We start from the raw sequence: 17,527 nt of genomic DNA, 5'->3' as shown, positions 1-17,527 counted from the left end.
CAAGGATATAGTTGAGAAGTCTCATTTCCCCCAGGGAAAATAAAAGCTATTTCTTGCACACCTCAATTATGTGTTCCCAAGCTAACCAGGTGTAAGGCAAAGACAGAGCGAAGTTACCCTTGGAGACAAAGAACTGTCAAGTTCTGGTTGAAGCAGTCTTTTCCTTCCTCCCCAAAATACCCAGCAGTATGCCTAACCTCTAAGTAAGTGGAGTAACATGGTATTTGCTGTAATAGACAGCAATGCTCTTAGCAGCAACAGTTCCTGACTAAGGCTGGCTCATAAAAAAAAGTGAATTCCCAGCCTAACCTCTTTGTGGCACACAGTCAGAGACTTAACATTCTTCACACACAAGACTGCCATCAACACCTACAACAGAACTAGAGAACTGATTAGGGACTTCTGTTACTTTACTGAAGTCAGAGCTCTTCAGATTGGCCAAGTCACAGAGAACTTGAATGAGAGCCACAAATCTGCTTGAACACAGACTTCAGGTATGTTTTCCTTTACTCACCCCTACTCCCAGTTCTAGTCAATTGCTGAAGTTTTCCTCTCTGGTGAACGGCAAAGATCAGGTATACACAGTCAAATTAATCTTTTCCCTGCATTTGGGAGATCACCTGCAAGCTTCACGATGGCCTTACAGTAACTATGCTATAAGAAAAACACACATAGAAGTGGTGAAACACACTATTTTTTTAATGCAGATTTGTAAAATTTAAGCTCAGTTTTGAAAAGTTAGGACATTTCACGAAAAAGCATTTGGTCCTCTTAAAAATTTCCCATCCCTAATTAAATACTTCATGGAAAAACAACAATTAAGCATACATCGCATTTTTAATTAGGAAAAGTTGATATTGCACATTATACCAAGAAATACAAAGGCCTGTTTCAGCAAGTTATTCCAGCAGTGTTATCAATTTCATTTTGCTATCGACTTACACAAAAGTTTTAATTTTAGTGCATAACATGTGCCCTGTCATTACAGAGTAAAAATGTATCAAAGCATTCTTAAAACAAAGAGGAAGAAAAGTTGGCTCCTTAAAGAATACAAAGCCTTTTACACCACGTGGTCAGCACCAGTCTCCTTGCAGACAAAAACTGTTCCTACGGAAAGATGACTGTCAGATCACCTTGGCAACACAAATTTCAACGGAGTTTCTAAAGAAAGGCTGACCATATACTATTTGGCACTGTAACTAACAGTCCAAATCACTAAGGGCTGAAAGGCTGCGATACCTGCCCATACTGTTCCCATTCTACAGCTACCTCTCACTCTATTTCTGGCAATATACAAGAGGGAAAAGCACAGCAGCAGAACAGCTGTGCAGCTTCATTATAGTTGTGTAATTCTCCGAGGAAAACTCTGAAACAGATTTCTGTGCACAACACGCGGCTGGAACCCTTACCAGGGTTCAGGGGCTTCAGAAGGCACAAAACACTGAAAGGCAATTGCAAGGTATGTAACACACATTGAGAGCTAAACTGCGAGTCAGGGAAAAACTACCAGAAGCAGCCACCAACACACCTAGGGCAATGTCCGTCCTGGCATCTGCTACGCCACGATTTTAAATGGCCGCTCGTGGGATGCTGCATTTGGCTTCCACACTACTAAGCACTTCTCATTTCAGAGCTACCATTAGAAGATCTGGCCCAGTAGCAGCATTTCAGAAAGCCCAGATGTCTTTGCTTTCTGCCTCCCTCGGTCAGCGGGAAGCACTCCCTTTACGGATCCTCCTGCCCTTCTTTACATGTTTACAAACTGAAGCATACCTGCATGCCCAAACAACGTTTACTGGCTAGGAAGCTATACCTTGAACCTCTCCCAATACCTCTTTGGATCGTAACACCTTGAATTTATGTTTTGCTTTAAAATAGGCAATTAAGACATTCCAGTAATAGGTTTGCAAAGCCAATTCTATAGGAGTTGGAATTGCCAGCTGCCTCAAACATCAAGGCAACCAATTCTATTGCAATGTTTTGGGAAATCTTAACATATTTCCCTCTCTCCCCTCCAACCCTCCCCCCTGTTCAAACGCACACAATAAGACTAAGATGACAGGATTTTTTTTTTTTTTTGCCTGAATGCAAGATCCAACTATCATGGAATACAAGATTCTACAATGAAGTCCCTGAGATGCATCTGTATACTAAAAGATTCAAACAATAACCTCTTCAGCACTAACTTCATATTTATTAGAAAAGTTTTGAGTTGCAACACATGGTTTATGAAAACCAATGTTGTCACAAGAAGGTAAAAATACAGCAGATCAAGTTTGCCCTTACATTTAAGCCTTAATTTAAAAATAATTAACCCAACAGTAACATTCAACTACTTCAACTGTAGTCAAAAGTAAGAAGCATGTAAGCAATGGAGAGCCACTGAAAAAAAACCCAGCCACCCTGTTATATTTAGAATAAGTTGTTTTGGCCTCAGTTTGTTTTCATCCCTCAACAGCCCTGCCTGAATTTAACTGCTTTCTTCCTGAAAGCTCATAGACAGTTGTTCCTCAAACATATCTGAACTGCCTTTCAGGATGGTGGGATGAAGCAACAGCAGGTTCTCACCATTCCTCACTGGAACCAGAAGGCACAGCTTACAGGTACAGTATAGTACTACAGTCAGCATCGATAGCTGCTGCAGCCATGACCCTGTTACGGTGGCATGTGCTAAACTGTCCTGTGGCTGAGGAAAGCCAGCATACTGCAGGCTCAGAACTCTTACTAACTCCATCCCCAGGGTGATGCAGAGGCAGCTCCTTTACTAACTGCACTGAGAGAGAGAATAAATCCAGCCTAGAAATGCTCTTTGGGATGAGCACAGAAGTTGATATTCTTCCAGTATCTTAAAAACAGAGAAGTCATCTCACATGCAAGTTACTCTTTTAAGTTACTTTGGGATCCACTGTATTTTGTCACCACCTAATCAGAAATACTTTATCCATCTTCCCAAGCAAGCTCAGTTTTTCCTGCTAGTGAAGAAAACTTAAGGCACCAACATATTAATGCTGTCAGGAATGTGAACAGTTTGTTCTTCATGTACTGTTACACCAGGTCTTAGCAGCATCTCTCCTGAAAAGGCACTAGAAACATGACAAACAACGAAACTTTCGGAACTTCTGCTCAGCTAAGCTATATAAAGTTAGCTGCTTTGACAGGCGAGTGGCTTTGCAATTTCCCCCTCCCTCCCCCCCATTCCCTTACAAAAAAAGGCACCCAATTTGTTTTATTACTGGTTTCTGCAGCCACAGGCTCTTACGACCGTGCAGTTCTATACAACTGCATATATGAGGGATATCATGACTATACTGATAGCTTTTTATATGATCAGGAGTTATCTTTTCAAGATACTATTCTAGATAGAGCGGTTTTGTTTCAGCAAAACCCATTACCAGTGGGTTCCTACCTGAGTAGTACTTAAGGTTGTGTATTGCTAGTCAGAATAATTCAATGATTAAACTCGGTGTGAAAAATTGCACTTTCCCATTCCTTCTCCAATCCCAAGATCATTTCAAATTAAATACTAGACCCTTTTCTAAAGGGACATTTGTAATACAGCTACAAAGAGGTAGCTAAGTGGCACATGCCAATTTTTTTTTTTTTTAAGTATATTCAGCCTTCATTTGCAACAACATTTTTCATAGGAAGTCCTAAAACAATAAATCTCTATTCAGATGGCACATGGAGTTACCACAGTTCAGAAGACAGAACTCCTAAGAGCACCTGATCTCCCTTCGTGTCCATAATTGAAAACTAACAAGCATGGGGGATACCCAAGTGACTCAGCATACGCAGGCATGTAGCTGAAGAAGAGGGGAATGTCTACAGCCAAATTCCATGCTCCTCCTGACATACAATAAAAGTTACCCTGAAGAACCATTCAGATCAAGCCCACCATTCGATCAATCTGTCTCATGTAGTTACTCTTCAATGGCAGTAAGTATCTCCTCTCATCAGGAACTCTGTTACACTGTTAACAAAATGAGAATATTTTTAAGAACTCAAATACGAAAACAGGTAATCCCATACCCTCTGTAATCTAGCAGGCATTTCAGCATCAGTAACAATAGATTTCCTCCCAGTACAGAAAATCGTACCCAACAGCACTTTTGGTCCCACCTCTCCCTCACTCTTTGCAAACTTACAGCACAAACCACATAAATGAACAGCGTTTCCTTAGTGCAGGCTGCAAGCTTCCAAATACACGCCAAACTGCTGCAGCTTGTTATTCAACTGAGACTTCCTTCACTATGACAACCGTGAATGTCTTAAGATAATGCTCTTTTTCTGCAGGATTGGGGGGGAGGAGGAAAGGAACCATGCTAGAACCCACTAGCAGAGATTTTTTAAAAAATTGTTCTGTATTAAAAACATATTTTGGTTGGTGATAGGCACTGGATCCATAGCTCTGTACTCAGTTGATGCCTAGCTAAAAAAGGTCACCTTTACATGCCTCAAAACCATTCTGAGGAAAAAAAGCTTTGTTTAAATGACCCTCTGCTTTTCTCTTTCCCCATCACAGCAACACTGCAAAATTTTAAGGGCAAAGAAAATGGGAAGGCAAAAATAATTGGAAATAAATTAACAAAGAACAAACTAATTGCTGCAAAATACTTAAAAGAGGACACAGGTTTCACCTTCAACATAATCGCTCTCACATTATCCTAATCCATTCATTCTACTACTGAAAGTGTTTTTCACAAGGGAGCTTCTCAGATATTTGACATTTATAAAGGAAACACTGCAGAGCAATAAAGTAACACTTCCAAATGGCTCTTTTTCTACTGACTAACCCAGTTCAACATACAGCCCTTCGCCAGCAACGCAACCAGGAACAGTCTGTTTATTCCTTACATTAGAGCTGAAGTTGACTGCCTTTAATTCATTAGGTTTAATTTTTTCTGCGCTGTCCTCTTCTCCAGGGAGGATGTCTTGCCACAGTGAGTTACGAAACCGTTCATCCACAGACACGATATGCCCCTCAGTAGTAAACATATACTTATTTCCAGATTTATGCAGTGGATTCTCTTCATCAAACAACTAAACAAGAGATGGGAGAGACAGCTAAAGTATGTGTGCAACATTCTTCATGTCCCATCAACAGTAAGTTGAAAAGCACGCACTCATGCATTTGAAGGATCACACAAAAAGCATTACCTTTTAGTGCTAAATGGGTTACTACTGTTAGAGCAAATGGAAATAAATAGTTTTAATGCAAGGGATTTATTTTAACAGTTAAAAAGCAGAGAGCAAAAGAAAGACTTCTGACACAACTTAAACTGTCCTTATTTTTCTAAGCTGCACTATGCAGGCATTGCTAGGCTGGCATTGCTAGGCTAGCATCCACTGTTTCCATTCAGTCACAGATTTATTTGTTTTTGCTACACTAAAGGAGATTGAGAACAGTAGCTCAAGCAGTGTCGGCTCAAATGCTTTCTCCTGTGACTGCCAAAGCCTGATGGGGAGAAATCAGAGGCTGCTGCGAGGCAGGCAAAATGGCTACAAGCAGCAAATTAGCTCAGAGCTGAGCAGTAGGTTCCTTCAGTCTTGCTCCCTCTCCTTTCTAGCTTCTCCCCATAAGAGTTGCCAGCTCTCCAGCACTGGTTCAGGACACCACGCTCGGGCAGCTGCCCAAACCCCCAAGACTGGGGTGGGATCAAAGAAAGAAGAAGAGCGCACTGTCTGATACACTCCGATACCTAAACCCCTCTCTTCCCCAGAGCACAGCAGAGTTTCTAATTAACAACGTCCTGCCCCCTCGCTGTGCCATGTTTGTGCACAGTGCATGCAAGAGAGTATTTTTGAAGTGAAGAACATATACATACCAGGTACAAATATTTACATGTTTCACTGAGAAAAAAGCTCTCCATTCGATCTTCCTTTGTCTTCTCTACAACGTGGTGCAATGTGGCATAACCACACCTGCAAGATTTAAGATTAATTTGGGTTTAGTTCCCACGCTTTCTGATCTTGAAGCGCTCCCTAGATATTCCTTAACTTTATCCCTAGTGACAATTGGAATGGTCTGAAGTTAAAATGAAACAAGTCTCTCTTACAAGTAAGCACTGGTTATTGGCGTCTGGTATTCTGATGAGATTGTAATCATTGGTTCATCTATTACATCATGCAGATTTATTAAATGTCTCTCAAAGAAGCAAGATACTCTCGAGGCACCCTGCACAAAACAGGTAATTACCCCACACTGAGCACATGAAAAACCCAGGTCTGGAAGCCTGGTCTCATGCAAAGCTTCTTCTTCTTCTTCTCTACCTACTCTTCCCTCCCACCACCACTTAACAAATGACAAAGCTGCAAGCTGTCACACAGCGCACTTGTAATTCTTTCAGTCAACCCCCTATACAGCATCTGATTCTCACTTAACTGCAGAATGGCGCTGTTTTATACTGCCCTATGGTTAGTACAGACTTGTCTAGAAAATCAGTAAATACCAATAGTTGAATAAAAATTCAATATCTTCCCTCTGAGTCTTGCAAGAAGTTCAGATACTCAGTATTACAGTCAGGATTCACTGTTACTGTCTTGAGATGAAAGCCAATATGCAACAGCATCTATCTTAGAGGCCGTCCTTCCAGTTTAGTTAAACACCACAGGCCCATCAGGTTAGAAATACTCTTGCAGGAGCCACAGGAAAAAAAAAAAAAAAGCTACTAATTTTACCAGTTCTTAGCAACTGATCATCAACAAGGCATTTTGAAAGGTAGTTATAAAATTCTGAAGGCATAAAGTTGTCACTGGACCATAATTGTATTTTCAGATGAGAAAGAAAGAATTGCTCAATATATAAATCCTCACTTGTGGCTTTCATGGAAGGTTGGGTTTTCTGGTTTACCTACATTTGGCAGATTGGATTCTATACAATATTTATATAATAAAATATATGCATATAGCAGTGAGAGAAGACAAAGAACATGGAAGACTGACTTTGCTTTTGTGTATTTTTCCAAACTCTGCAGAATATCCATTCCCACATGAAGGTAAAATGGGTTCTTTGTGGCCTAAATAAGGAAGACAGACAAGAGTTAGAGTCAGCAACTTCAAAATCTTGTAAAAATAACACTTAAAAGAAAGGCCTACTAGTGTCAGATTCTGGTGCATTACAGTAAACCTATCTTTATAGGAACATGACTTAGATTACTCTGTGCAAGCTTCTCACATTTGCTTTAGTGCAAATCCTAATAAAACTTGCAGTAAATTCAAACTCCTTGATAGCTTTCTTGCAGCCAGAAAGCTATTTTAGATTACTGTATCTTCTGCCAGCTGGAGACTGTGCCTAGACAATATAGCAAGGAAAACTATTACATTTACTTCAACGATTTCTATTAAGAAGTCACAAGTCTCTACCTCGTAAAAATCTGCCAGCTATTTTTTCAAAAGGTTGTTTAGTCTCATTTTTGTCTGTCTTATAAAAAAGGCTATTTTTTAAGCAAACAACATAGCAACTACATTGCATAACAATCTAGTGCCCTAGACAGAGACCTACGTATAAGAACAGGCAGATCCAGAGGCACCAAATTTTAGCAGGCCAGGGGTAGAAAAAGTGACTTTCTGAACAAAACCATTTTTGCCAAAACAAAAACAGCTGTAAGCTGAGAAAAGTCAGGTACCTGATAAAGAAGATATGTGGACTCCACTAATTCTGGCCTCAGTGGATAAAAGGGAACATCCGGTGCTTGCAATTGCCAGTTGTATCTCTCTGGGAGAGCTCCGTATCGTTTCCATATGGCATAATAAAAAGCATGGAGACAAATAGCATCTTCCACATCTCCTATCAATACCTAGGCACAACAACCCGTAAACATGCACGCTTAATACTGCAAGCCAGCAAATTGCTTTCCGCTCTGTATAAGAACATGCCATATAATAAAACACTCCCCTCATAAGGGGAGACTGAAAAAAAAAAAAAAACCCACAAAAAACAAAGCTAATGTATTAACTCCTCCACACTAAAAGCTTCAGTGGAGCTCAGCCTCACAGCGTGGTATACAAATGCTGAGGTCAAATGAGAAAAGTTAAGAAGTACCTCAACTCTAATAGAGAGGAGGCCAGGCCTTCCAATACTGTTATGCTGAGGCAGAAGCTGAACCTCCCTAAGACTCTCTTATCAGACCAGCCAGATGTAAACCTGCAGGTTGAAGCTCATCTCAGAAGAGATGCTTAGACTTATACACGGCCTAGGATTAGAATGAGCCTTTCTGACACTCCTCTACTGTGTCGTTCGCTCTTTAACAGAATAAAAGTTTACCTGTAGTCCAGGAAAAAAGGCTTGCAGAGAGTCAATCCACGTGTTCATCAGCTGTCCTGTGAACATGTTTACATTAACGTACAAAGGAGGGTCACCTTCACCTTCATTGCAAGCTTCTCGACTGCCAAGTAACAATAAGCATGTGTAAACATTCACTATTTTAGAAGAACACAGTGCATGTTTCATTTTACAGCACTGCCACCAGCAAAGAGAATGAGCCACAGATTTGTTGTGCTAGGCTCAAAGCCATTTTGAAATGAATCAAAATGCCAGTCATGCTCTCAGAAAAATTAATTCATAGAAGTATGTACATCATATCCTTAAGTTATGTCAGCAGAATCTCTACCAAAAAGTCATGCTAGGTAAGATCAGGCCTTAAGAAGTCAATTTAATACATTTCCTCTGCAGTTCTACAGCCTCCTCTCAGCCTAACATTTACTAACTCAGACAGTAACCTGTTTAGCTTCTTTGCACCAATAGTGCTATTCAGATCAGTTGACTAAGGAGTGAAGGGAACGTTAAAATTTATTTCCATGGTAACTACCATGGAAATAAGATTTTGCTTTTTAAAGAAAAAAAGAGAACACAGATTTTCTAGAGCGTGACACAAAACACTATACTATCTCTCGTATCTTGCTTGAGTACTCATTACTTACAGAATTGATACTCATATGAGTAAATAACATACCCTCTTCTTAAGTGGTTCTGAATGTTCCGATAAGCATCATTGAACATCTCCAAATCTTCCTTTTCTCCAAAGAGGATGTAAGACTTCAGAAGGTATTCATAGAATGAATCTGACCCTGCTCCCAAGCCGCTTTGCTTTCCAACCCAATGGCCAGTTTGAATATTCACAACATTTCCTTTCAGAACAGACAAAAAGTTTAGTCCAAAGTTGCGAAGTACATCAGAGAAAAACAATCGAGAACCAGAAGCTGGAAATATTACATCTTCAGAAAGTCTTAAGGTGGAATGATCAAAGATTACTATCAAAATAAAGTGTTACAGGGCATTCATCCAAGGAACTAGCACACACATGCAGTTATTTTAAGTACCTTTTAGTCATCTGCCAATCTAAATTATATTAATGGGTTTCATTTCCCAGCTTCATGAAAAATTTGTCTTTGGAAACCTGCACCCTAAGAAGTCATTCAGATGCTCCGTGTTTCTTACAAAATTACAAAGTGCCATTTGGTCAACACAAACCACGAGTACACAAGGAGAGCATGACTTAACAGCTACAGAAGAAGCAGATCGACAAAGTTTACGTTATGTGAAAGAAACCTGTAGCATGATGGCATTCTGCTACAGGAGACTGAGGTAGGTTAAAACATGGAGCCACTCAGTATAGCATCACCTCTGACGAGATTACCTAGCAGTCCGGTGTTATTGCTCCTGAGACTCCAGAGTGCTTTGACAGCTCTCCTGGCCACCCATTCAAATGTGGAATCACCAAGCAGCCTGCTAAGGATACCAAACTCCACCAGCAAGGAACCGGCTCCCGCAGTACAAGTTTCATTATTGCTGTCTGGAGGTACCCCCTTCTTCAGATTGACCTGTGAAGCAGGTAGAGAGAGTGCTAACAGAAAGAGGGCAGGCTGCGCCTCATACAGCTGTGCTCTCACATCTGCAGTCTTACATTTATTATAAAGCCTTTTTAATTAGTTTTTGCAATATGTAGCATGCAATGTGTATATAGTTAGAAAGCCAGCGTATCACTGCTTGGTCAAAAAGCTTTCCTGAAGAATTCCTGAAATTCATCTTCCAACTTCCTAACATCGTGCTCAAGGTGGGCAGTCCTAATTTTGCTACTCTTATACTTGCTAATCCTTACAAATTTTAGTCCACTTGTTCATCACTTCTACTACACATTCAGGTTCTTCCAAGGGCAATGCAAGTACTGCTTCCCCTCATCTAGTGCTGTTGAAAACAAGAGTTTCCTCAGTGAATGCTCCTCAACTTCCCCATGGAACACAATGCTGAAGGGAAGTTACACCACCTGCCAGTGGATTCCCAGACTCTGAACAGAAGTGAAAGTTCATGTTTCTAGAGCCTGACAGGTCTGGAGGAAAAGCAGTGCTGCTGTCCCCAGAAATTAAAAGTAGTCAGGCAAGTGCTAATTAGTTTTACAGTTTAGAGTTGTTCCACCAGAACTGACATCCTTCTCCTTGCGAACTGCATCCGCTTAAAACGAGAGGACGCAGTATTCAAGAATACCGCAGTATTCTTGAGTTCTCAGCTGAGCAGTATTCAAGAAAATTACAAAATCCAAGCCCAGTATGACAAATATTTTAGATGAGGTTTGTTTTATCACAGGTATCTTAGTACCAAGTCACCAATAAAGTCACCTTCCCAGGCTATTTGCCTTTACAGTATTTCTTGTTAACCTTCTTAACGACAGCATTGTTTGTTGCTGCATGATATGTAGGAAGAAAGTGCAGAGCGGGACACGTTCCAGCCAAACAGCACAGAAACAAATGACTACTGACCCGTACAGAACAATATACACAGAGTGAAAAAACAGCCTAAAGAAAACATTTACTAGGCTTAAGGAGTAACTTACGAATCGTCCATGTCACCATAACTTAGCGCAGTTTCCCCCCCACGCCATTTTAATGTAACTTAGAGCAGGTTCAATACCCCAAGTGCACATATAAAGACACACAGAGGGCACAGAATTGGAGTTGTAGGACAGGTGAATTACTACTTATAGATTATTTCCCCACTGCATTGGTGGGCTCACTTACCCGAGGATATGGAATTCCAGTTTTGGTGTTCTCAAAGGCTGGAAGTAGTCTCACTGCTAGGTCCCGAGCCATATGCAACAGTTCATTGTCGTAATCCTTAATGGTCATATCACCAAAAGGCTGTTTGGTATCTGTAATTATTATGTGGGCAGAAAGCAGGCTTCCCAAAACCCTACGGGAAAAGGAAAAGACCTTCAGTTTTTAAATCTGATCTGAACCTAGTTCTTCAGCTAAACCCTTACCAGTATCATGTTTAACAGAAGTATTACTTTGTGTACCTTACAGGCGCCACAGAAAGAGATCTGCTTTTTTCCCCACCAGTAGTGAAAACATCTAGGAAGTCATGTTGCTTGCCAACCACAGTAATCCCAAAATCCAGTTCTGTGAAATTTACCTCACCCCGCAGCTCCTTGCAACATACCAAGTCTATTTATGAGCAAAGTTAAGCAGCAACTGAATATAAACACTGTTTAAGACGTTCAGAAAACAAAGCCATTTGAAAACGACGCCATGTAAAATCAGGCAGTATCTTAAACTCATCTCCAAGACAGATGGGCCTGTTTTTCATTAAAACGAAAGTGAAAGCAAGAAGGTCCACGGAAGAAATCCAAAACAGGGGAAACCTGTCAGCAGGGCTGTTTGCTGTGCACAGATCTGAGTCTCCGCTGCAAGAGCAACAACAAAAAAGTAGCAGTCCGCAAGCCAAAGACAGCTGAGACTACCATTGTATCACTGCTTCAAGTCACATGTCACTCATGAAAATTGTTTTAATTATGAAAGGATGGAATATTTTCATAAAAGGTTAAAAAACAAGTTACTCGAGCAACAATTATGGAATAATGCCTACCAAACACATCCTTATCAATGATTTTACTTTGGTGCTCCTGTATACGCACACCAAGTCTTTAACCTTGTTACTGTTTTAAAGACAGAAACTTAGAGCGACATACCTGATTGTTGCCTCAAAAACTTGGACCGTTGAGTCTTTATCAAATGAAACGGTGTCAATCACCAACTTCACTGCTTTCTGGAATTCTGAGGAGTTTCCCATTACCTTTTACATAAAAACAAATCTATTTTGTCTAATTGTTGCTTCAGAAGAGGGTTGGGGAAGAGAACAGCAAGTTCACATTTTAGACCAACAGCCATCTTAACTAGATACAGAATGCAGTACTTCAAGCTCCTGCTAAAAAGACTTCCCAGGGAGTTACCCATCCTAGCGACATGTAAAAGTTCATTTTAAAAAAAATATGTTAAAACAGGGAAATCCACAAAGATATATTTTTGACTGTTTTACTAATCTATGCACTCACGTGCTCTTCCACCCCCAATGTCAGCCTTGTGGGTGATCTCTTAGAGCAGGAGTCTAAAAACTCTTAAGATCTAGCACACTGAGTGGTTTAACTGCTTAAACTATCAGTTTAAGAGTTAAGTTTAGCTTAAAAGGTAACACAACATGCAGAACAATGCAGTCTGATTTGACGTTTATTTGGCCAGGGGAGTCCAACCCTCCGGGCTTTTGACTCAACACTGCACGCCATGCCCAGGAGTTCCCTCATGCCAGTTTTCTATAGGTATACCTTAGCAATTGATTTCCACTATATCCTGAGACAGACATAAATTCAGCCCCAGCTTCAAAGAAGCAGGAATGTGGAAGGAAAACACAGGTTCCCGCTTGCCTAAGTTCATGATAAGGCTGGGTGTACAGGGAACCTACCTACCTCTTGAACCGTCAAAGCACCATGTGCCAGCTAGCCTGCCCTTTGCATTACCCAGACTTAGGGGGGAAAGCATTCACATGCTTGATCTGAGCAGATGAAGAGCAAAATAGGCTTTCTCTGTGCACAAGCTTCCAAAACACAGGAGACTCTAGGAACCACAAGTTTTATGTTTGAGAAAAAAAAGTTATGTACTGCCCCAAAAGGTATGGATAGGACACTGAACCACTGGCGAACGAGGACAGGAAGGTAACTGTTAAGCCAACACGCCATCAGCCACGTAGCATGGATCCGTAACTGTTGTTTCAGTTAAAACCAACGTTTCCCTCACTTCCTGCTTTCAGTTCTGTTCATAACTGCCATGTTCAGTTAAACAGCTGAGACCTCCTCACCACAGAGCTGCAATTCCATTGTAGCAATAGGAAGTATTTTATAACCCAAAGCGCACACACAGTCCTTGCACACACCACCTTCTGCACAAGAGGAGAGAAACGCACCACGGATCCAGTGCATCGATGAGCCCCAACACTCCAGAAGGCTAAGAATCTGCCCTGGCTGCAAAAATGAGACTAATGAAGCCTAAGGGGGTCTCTAAATATGCATAAGGAATTCAAGGAAGGGGCTCTTCTCCATGACACCATACTACCGGTACTAACATCAAATGGAGTTGCTTTTCACATTATCTTCAAATTTTGTCAGAAATGCATACGATGATCTATTTTAGCAAAGCGAGAAGCAGCTTTACAGCTTTCTTCCCCTCCTTCCTTTCACCACTCTTTATGCAGATCTATGCGTCAGTCAGGCCCTCTCTGCCAAGCAAAACAATCAGAGATCTTACAGTCATCCTGAATGAGATGAACTCTCTTCCTGACATATCTCTCAGCAACCCATGCATGTCCTGTGACCCTTCCTGTGTGATGGTGGTATCCCCGAAGACATCTCACCTGAGCCTTGGGGAAGATCTCCAAAATTTCCTCTGTGTCTCCTGGAAATCTCTGCTGGTATGTCTCCAAGTACACTTGTCCTTCCTTGCATGTGTAACACTGCTAGCTCGTGATCCAGCTGTTAGCTAGCATACACCCAGCACTACCTTCTCCTCTGAAGTGAAAGGTTTCATAACCTCTCACTTACAAACTATCAGACCTTCATATTGCTAAAGTTCATTACAATTTTAACTGGTTCCTCACAACGTCATCTCACTTACTCTTCATATTGGGAATTCAACTCTATCAGCAGCTCTGCATGAAACATCAGCACTTTTTGCATTAACAACGTTAACACACAGACTAAACAGCACTAGATTCATGGCCGGTCCTTGAAAAACACTGTGGAGTAACTCCCTCCAGTTTGAAACTTTCTGTCACCGTCTTCCTTCAACCTCTCACCAGGTTCTCTACCAAGTACCCCTCTTCTTCAGCTCCACTAGCTTTTTTATTTTTTTTTTTTTAAATATGGAGCCAGTTCAAGATACCAGATCTTCTGTGTTTTCAAGTTCAACCTCAGGGCAAGGGACAAGATCAGTGTTGTTCAGTACCAGGGCAGATGAACCTAGCAAGGCCCATCTTCAGGAGAACACTGAATAAATTAACGCTGCACTACATCCTCGTTTTCCCCTTTAGCTCTTTCCTTCAAAGTCCATTCCAGCACGCTGCCCGCTGTCAAGGTGACAGCTCATGACCACGCTCCCTCCTCAATCCAACCATCCCACAGCTGAGACCTGCAGTTTCACAGCCCTTCTAAGCCCAGCTCTGTGCCCGAGAGCGAGCTTTGACTGCCGGTTTCCCACAGCGGGGTTGGGAATAAACCACCCGGCGAACTGCAACAGGCGCCGGTTTCGCTGCTAACAGCTGGACCAAGGGAAGAGAGCAAGCGAGACTCACGCACGTTCAAGGGCATTTGGGGCTCCTCGTCTCCCAAAGCCTCTCCTCAGCTGACTTCAGCCTTCCAGGCATTACCGTCCCTATCCTGCTAAGACACCTTCTTCGGAGTCTGACGAGCAGAAGACTTACTCTTCGGCAGTACATCCCAGCTGCGTTAATGTACCTTTAAACTCACGTGCAAAATTTAGTTCGCTCGTTCCAGCTGCCCACCCGAACCTCCCCCCCCCCCTTACACCGAAGCGGCGGCTCCCGTCGAGCAAAGCTCGGCCGTGACGGCTGCAGAGACCGCAGCCTTCCTCGCAGGGACGGCAAACTCTGACGTCTAGCTCAGACGTGGCGAATACCTCACGGCCCGGGCCGGCTCCGGACCTTCCCCCCCCCACCGCTCCCCGGGCTCACCGCCAGCGTGTCCAGCGCGTCGATCAGCGTCAGCGAGTAGTTTCCCAGGACGTCGTTGATGTTGAGGTTGGAGCTGGGAAGAGACAAGCCCGGCCTCAGGCCCCGCCGGCCCCTTCCCACACACACCACCCCCCCCCCCCCGCGGCGACTCACGGGTCGTGGCGGTCGGGGCCGCGTCCGCGGCAGTGGAGGGGGTCGAGCTCGTCCCTCGGGAAGGCGTGCCGCATGTAGCTGTCGTAGCCGAAGACGAACATACCGCGGGCGGCGTCGCGCAACCGGGCCCGCAGCTGCGGCGGGAAGGCTCCACTGTAACGCCGCTCGTACTCGTCGCCCGCCGCCGCCCCGCCGCCACCGCCCCGTCGCAGCAGCGAGCCCCAGTGCGAGGCGCCGGGCGGCGGCGGGAAGGGGAAGGGGAAGCGGCGGCGCAGGCAAAGGCCCGGCGCCAGCGCGGGCAGCAGCGCCAGCAGCGCCTGCAGCCCCAGCCTCAGCAGCAGCAGCCCCAGCACTAGCGACCGCCATTGCATGGTCGCCGGCGCGCATAGTTTGAAGGGGCCGCCCGCTCTCCGCGGCAGCCCCCCCCCCTTCGCCGCGCTCCTCAGCGACGCGTCGCCTTTAAAACGGCGGAAGGGAAAGACGGGCGGCGGCGGGGCCCGCCCCGCCCCGCTCCTATTGGGCGAGGCGAGGCGGAGGCGAGAAGGGGCTTCGGGTATAGGGCGCGCACGCCGTCACTCAAGGGCCGAGGCCCGGCGAGGCGGCGGAGGGGTCAGGCCTGGGCCCCGTGGCTAGGCCCGGCCTGGCACCCAAGGGCTCGGCGGAGAGCAGGAGCGGTGGTGCATGGCTCTGAGGGCTAAGGTGAAGGATGAGAAACAAGAGGGTTTTTTTTAAAAAAAATAAATTAAAAAAATCAACTATTCCGGTAAAGTTTGTAATCCGTGGCTCCTGCTGCTAGCACTGCCCAGGCCCGCTGTGACCTGGGGCACCGAGGAGCGATCCTCTATCCATGCCGAAGGGACGACGACGAGCCTTCCTCCTCGCCTGAGGAGAGAGAGAGCGAGGGACAGCGCGGTGGAAGCCACGTCCTGCTCTTGGGCCGAGAAAAGCAGGGGAAGAGGGACACGGGGGCTTCCCTTCACCCAACGGCAGAACAGACCCGCGCCAACGGCCAGGTGGAAAAGGGAGCAAGGGGTGCGACCGCAGCAGCGCCGAGCACATCCCGAACCAGCCCTTGACGGGGCGCTGGAAGAGAGCCAAGAACACGCTCGGAGGCAGCTGGAGCTTTCGGAAAGCAGCATAAAATAGGAAGGCTGACAAACGCCACTTGCAAGTTGTAGATACGAAAGTGAAAATAAAGAGTCAGGCAGTACTGGTAAAACCAAAACCCCTCAAAAGACGGTCAAAAGAACAGAAAAGTCAGTAAAGAAACTACAGCTGGCGGAGGTCAAGAGGAGACACACATCTCTCGGCTACCCCAGAAACCTGAACAGCATCGCTAGCAACTGGTTGTAAGCCTGACCGCTTTATCACTGAACTAAGGACTGGTGTTCACTCCAGCCTTGCATCCTTTTAGCAAGGAAGTGCATGATTCGTTACAAAGAAAGTTGATAGAAATAATAAGAAAAATCCCTACGCAGGGAAAAAAAAATACCATTACCACACATAGACAGGCAACCAGACATTAGTGATTTGTCTGCAGCCTGTATTTTATACTTTCTATTTCAGAAGTCAGATCTTGCTCTTTGTTTTCCATTCATTGCAACAGAAACAGTAGAACAAATAAATAAATTAAAAGAAAAAGTCACAATTCAGTGGTCCATCAAGACTTGTGTATGCTGACTCCTGTTAAAATCCTCTAGCCTGCTCAAACGTAGCAGCCTGAGGTTGCTCCTTCAGTTCCGTTCCTTTCCTCAATCTATGGAATCCATGCATCTTTTTTACGTTCTTCCCCTTATGCACCAGAAATAGTATTATTCACACCAAGAAGGGGATTCATTTACTGACTTTAAAAAATGAGGAAAATTCCTCACTGTTGAAAAAGACTGAAATATCTTTCCACATCCCAAGTTAACACAATTATACAGAAGCAACTTACCAGTTTACTTCACTCTGAGACTCATGAGAATCAAGTCTAGCTTTAACTTCACACATAGCAACAGCTTTTTCTTTCTCTACTCAGGTATTTGCTTTGTTTGTTGAATAATATGGTTTATGAACTTCTACCCAATAGGTCTTTTCAGAGAGAAACACAAATGAGACCAACAAATGCTTTCAGCATCCAAAGCAAAGCTTTAGATAGAAATCATAGTTTCACAGGCCAACTACTCAGGAAGTTGCCCCCCACTGAGCACAAGGCTTACAGTCAGTCTCTCAAGATTAAGTTAAGCAGTTAACGCTCCTACCGGTTTCCACAGAAACCGCTCTCTAACACAGAGCACACACTGACCAAGCATCAACCAGGCAACAGCATTCAACTACTATTTTTTTTTTATATATATAAATGAAAACATGAAATTTAGAATTAAT

General features: G+C 43.6%; 1 protein-coding gene across 1 annotated transcript; it reads right to left on the bottom strand.

The window, feature by feature from the left end:
- Positions 1-678: 678 nt before the first annotated feature.
- EDEM1 (ER degradation enhancing alpha-mannosidase like protein 1) lies at positions 679-15,595 on the bottom strand. Its single transcript, XM_052776800.1, has 12 exons — positions 15,161-15,595; positions 15,008-15,080; positions 11,961-12,064; positions 11,011-11,182; positions 9,636-9,819; positions 8,952-9,126; positions 8,264-8,384; positions 7,626-7,796; positions 6,943-7,016; positions 5,826-5,922; positions 4,855-5,040; positions 679-3,970 (listed from the first exon to the last, which is right to left on the bottom strand). Exons 1-12 carry the CDS (start codon positions 15,529-15,531, stop codon positions 3,881-3,883), a joined length of 1,818 nt encoding a protein of 605 aa, XP_052632760.1. The 5' UTR covers positions 15,532-15,595; the 3' UTR covers positions 679-3,880.
- Positions 15,596-17,527: the final 1,932 nt, after the last annotated feature.

Source organism: Harpia harpyja, chromosome Z, assembly GCF_026419915.1.
Source record: "Harpia harpyja isolate bHarHar1 chromosome Z, bHarHar1 primary haplotype, whole genome shotgun sequence".
In the NCBI taxonomy this organism is placed as follows: Eukaryota; Metazoa; Chordata; class Aves; order Accipitriformes; family Accipitridae; genus Harpia; species Harpia harpyja.
This window is presented reverse-complemented; position numbering and strand designations above follow the sequence as displayed.